Below are 4,537 nucleotides of genomic sequence, written 5' to 3' on the forward strand. Positions count from 1 at the left end.
TGGGGATCAGGATCAGCACTGCGCTTTCCCCCTTCCGCCCCAGTGATGCAATGCCCTGGGCAGGACCTAGCTCCTGCTCTCTGCTTTCAGCATATCTCTACCCCCACTGCTGCCCAAGCCCGGGGCTCTCTGACTTTTTCTCCTCCCACACAAGCTCCTTCAGGATGCTCACCTCAGGCCGGATGGTGCTTGGAGCATCAGCAAGGCCACCCACCATGAACTGTACCCAGAGATGCTTGCAGCAACCTCCCCATCAGTCCAGTAGAGGAAAAACCTCTATCCTTGCTGTGCAGGGCAGCAGACCCTGGATGGGAGGCATCCCTCTGTGGGGCTCTTTCTTACCTGCTTCCTCTTGTAGAAGCCCTTTCGGTCACAGTTGGGGAGGTGGACAGCACGGGGGACCATCCGCTGGCTGCTCTTGAGCTCTTGCAGGGATGCCTCCATGTGCCTGCGGCAGGGGCCCTGCGACCAGGAAGGTGAAGTGTGAGAAGGGGAGCCCTTTGAGCAAGCCTTCAGCTGCAAATGCCCCCAGGTTCCCTGTCCTTTCCCAACGGCACCCGCTCCCCAGGGGGACAAAGCCCTCCTGCAGCCCCCTCCCCTCGGGAGCCCTGCAAAGGGTAGGCAAAGGCACCCACCAGCTCAAACTCTTGCCGGAGCTCGGGGATGACGACACGGGGGTGTGCCGTGTTCTCTGCCATGCCCACGAACTTGGCCAGAGTCAGCTTCTTCCGGCGGTCCTTCTTCAGGGCCTCAGCCTTATGCTCCGAGAGGCGCCCGTGCTTGGGCCGGTACGCCTTGGGTGGGTAGGTCTCATCTGTCATCTCTGACGTGGTCGGCTCCTCGTGTTCTCGGGATTCTCGTTCTGGAAAGCAAGGGATACCGAACCATCAGATCTCCATAAGCTGACTAGGGCTTGATTTTGCACGGACAGCCTCCTGCCCAACCCCAGAGGACAGCTTTGCACTAGACAGGATGGGAACAAATGTCCAAAGAAATTGCTTTCCCAGCTGCTGCCTACTGCCCTGGCTTTATCCCACTGTGTGGGAAGTGGCATGGCTTTCGTGTGATCCCCAAGCTCGGGACAGGAAGATGTCTGAGGGTGTGGAGGATCTGGGGGTCAGGACGGGCTCCTACATACAAAGCCCCATCGTTTACAGTGTATCAGTGGAGAAGGACGGGTGAGGGCTTTATTCCACACCCAGAAAGGACCAGGTGATACACAAAATGTGGCAGAGAAGTCCTCTTTAGCCACAGCGAGAGGATTAAGTGAGAAATTCACACCCCACCTCTGCCTTGCAGATGCAAGAACAAAAGCCAGGGATGTTCAAAGATGAGACAACTCCAACGTGAAAGTCAATCACACAGCAAAGTCACTACGTGGTTGGGCAGACACTTTGGCAGCGATGCTGAAGATGGGGCTGACAAGTGCTGGAATCTCCAGGGTCCTCAGCCTGCAGCCCCATGCTCACGGGACTGAACTAGTCCCTGTCTGCTGGCAGCTGGCAAAGCCTGGGGTAATGATGCCAAGCGGTGCTGCCTGACTGTAGTTGCCAGTGGTGTCACCAGTGGCAAGGGAGGAGTGCATTTAGGCTCTGCCCACGACAGTCACCTTCCTATTCACCCCCCAGATTGCCCCAGCGTGACCTGTGCCGGCAGGATGCAGTTAGGAGCCCCGCGTGGTTATATATAGGAGAGAGCTGGTGACAGTCTAAACTTAGATGACTTGTGACATTTAGTACAGCCACCAGAGTGAAAAAGGGTTATTTCTGGACTAAATCTGAATAGAGTTTAAGGCTCCTGAGGCTCCTGGTCTCCCAGTTCCTGGTTCCCAGCAGCCCTGCGTGGACGCCAGATTTGTGCTGGGTGAGTGGGCAAGCATGGAGGAACCCACCATGGCAGAAGAACTAGCACCAAGGTAGCTCTCTCTGCCCAGTGTCTCCCACAACTTCGATGCCAGTGAAAGTGGAAAACCATCACCCGACACCCCAACAAGGCAAAGAGGAGTCTCCCTGCAGACCAGCTGCTCCCTGGAGCCCAGATGCACCCCAGGGCGAGTAGGATGACTGCACCATCAGCCTGCCTAGGGGTGCCCTGGAGATGCCCAGCGAGGGGAGACCGACATGCTGCTCGGCAGCAGATGGCAGCACCATCCTGTCACACCAATCCCAGCCAGATGGCCTTGGAGGTGGCTGAGGCGACAGGATGGTCGCTGGGTCCACAAGCTTGCCATAGCTACCACTCTCTTCTTCCTCCTCGCCAAAGTGGACCTGCCCTCTCCCAGCCAAACTGGAAATTTTCCTGTGGGCACTTATTTATTAAAGCAGCCTTTTCCCCCCTCTTTCCACGAGGACAGAGCTGGGTCAGAATCTCAGACTCGGCACCCTCCTAACTGCCCACAGCAACGAAAATAACCCCGTGCACCATCCCCGGACTCGCATGTATCCCCAGGACGGGATTCTCTCACCATTTTGCTCAATGATGCTTTTATGTTTGTAGTTTCTTTCCTGCTGCAGGACTCAAAGACCCCCCCAGGTTGGGGCTCCTCTACTCTAAGGGGATGACAGACAAGGAATGGGGAAGAAATGGATTACATCAGGAATGATCTTGTCCCACAGGAAATGACACTGTGCAAGGTGCAGTAGAAGAGCATCCTTTGCCACAAAGATATTGTGGCAGTCCAAGGTCTGAAAGGAGACTGGAGACATCCGCGGTGACTAAGCTCTTCTACAGCAATGAAACACGCTGTGATCTGTCCCAGGAATCCCCTCTGGCACAGACTGCCAGGGCCAGACCCGGCAGAGCCAGGGCATTCCCCTGAGCTGCCCTACGGTAATGAAGGGGAGGGAAGGATTCACACCCGCGCAGGCAACCCTGCCAGTGCACACAAGAGGGGCACAGCTCATTACCTCTGCAATAACAAATATGAGACGCACAGCTCCCTGGGCCAATAAAACAAACAAATGGGACAAGGCAGTGAGGATTCAGTCAGAAAAACAGCACGGGATGTCCAGTCCCCAGGACTCGTGGTGCAACGGGTGTTTGCAGTGGCTCATCCTGCTCGTATGGTCAGCAGCTTCAGGCTCTGCAGACACCTTATTTCCCTGCTTCCTGCAAGCCGCCAGCCAGCCAGAGTGGGCTGGCAGCTGGGGACTAACCTGGAGCCCTTTTGGCAAGGGGGGTGGGAGCCACAGGAGCCCAGTGGTCTGCAGAGGGAGTTGAGATGTGCACTGAAAGCTGCCCAGTTCCCAGCCCAAGTCCAGCGCTTCCTGCAGGGCTGAAAAAGCGCCTGGAACTGACTCCCTTTGCCCTCCCTGGCAGGCACTGGTCCCTGCTCAAGTAGTGACACGACAATGGATGGCTGTGGTAGAACTCCTCTGTCTGCTGCTCAGCAGTGGTGCCTAGTTTGGGTCTTTATTTCCCAGTGAGAACCCCATGGGTGCCTTGGAGGGATCCCTTTCCTCCACTCACTGATGGTTTTTATAGCTTAATTTCCTCCAGCAACAAAGCTGAAGCAGTCCCTGCTCCTGCATTTGACTACCTCTTCACTAATTTCATACTAACAAGACAATTTTGACAAACTGAAGAGCAGAGGTCTTTGACACACAAACTCCTGACAAACTCTGGGCAGCTGGTGAGGGACCTTCCCAGTGCCAACAGAGAGAGAAAAAGGCTGAGCCGGGGCAGGCAGCACCCACACAGTCCCTCCCTTTGCCTCCTAGCTGGTTCATTCACATCAACCTGCAACAACCTTTTGCAGCCAGGAATTGACACCCACACCAGCTTCTCCAAAGCCCCTGCACCCACCTGCCCATCCTCACCCACCAGATCATTTGTTAAACCTCCATCTGCCACCCCAGGCTGGCTCATGGCAGCTCGTAGCTTTCACATCTCCATCCCTTTTCATTACTCCTCAGGAGGAGATGACCTCTCAGCACAGGTCCCAGGCTCAGTGGACACACAGAAGAATGACATTGCTCCCCAAGTCAAGGATACCTGGCTAACCTGGAGGTGAGACCTGGGCTGTTGACCCTACAGTCAAAGCAGGAGACTGAATTCAACTCAGAACCACACCACGGCTTTGTGTCTGGTCTGATGCTGTGCTGCCCATGGAGAACCCAGAGAAAGAGAGGGGAGCATTCAGAGATGCTCCTGACACAAGTCAGGCCATACAGACTATATGTTGTTGATGTTCTAATTCATATAGGCTTCTGTGAGCCCTGAGAGGCAGAAAATACCCACAGCAGGGAGTCAGCTGTCGTCTGCCCCTAGACTGAGGGTTTACTGCCCTCTCCATGCTCCAGGCTGGCCAGAGGGAGCTCCTTAGCAGGAGCCTTTTCCAACCCTTTCACCCTGCCCTTACAGAAGCGACAAGGAGTAGCAAAATACCAGGCACAGTTTCTGGGAATCTGCAAATTGCTTGTCTGGCTGCCTGCTGTCCTTGACATCACCTAGAGCAGCCCATACACCTTCCTGCACCCGGGCCAAAACCCAGCCTGGGTGCTTCTGTGCTCCAGACATTTTGGACATGTGTGTGGTC

The 4,537-nt window shown here is 55.4% G+C and overlaps 1 protein-coding gene across 1 annotated transcript in view; it reads right to left on the minus strand.

Annotated features, from left to right (window-relative positions):
• IGFBP5 (insulin-like growth factor binding protein 5) overlaps window positions 1-862 on the minus strand; it is a gene marked incomplete at its 5' end in the record, with an annotated part of 1,353 nt that extends 491 nt beyond the window's left edge. Inside the window, 2 exons of the mRNA XM_010138404.1 lie at window positions 343-462; window positions 636-862. Of these exons, the coding sequence (XP_010136706.1) occupies window positions 343-462; window positions 636-862 (347 nt within the window). The remainder of the gene's footprint in view (window positions 1-342; window positions 463-635) is intronic.
• Between the last annotated feature and the right edge of the window lie 3,675 nt (window positions 863-4,537).

The sequence above is a fragment of the Buceros rhinoceros genome, unplaced genomic scaffold (genome assembly GCF_000710305.1).
Source record: "Buceros rhinoceros silvestris isolate BGI_N320 unplaced genomic scaffold, ASM71030v1 scaffold28570, whole genome shotgun sequence".
Classification (NCBI taxonomy): domain Eukaryota; kingdom Metazoa; phylum Chordata; class Aves; order Bucerotiformes; family Bucerotidae; genus Buceros; species Buceros rhinoceros.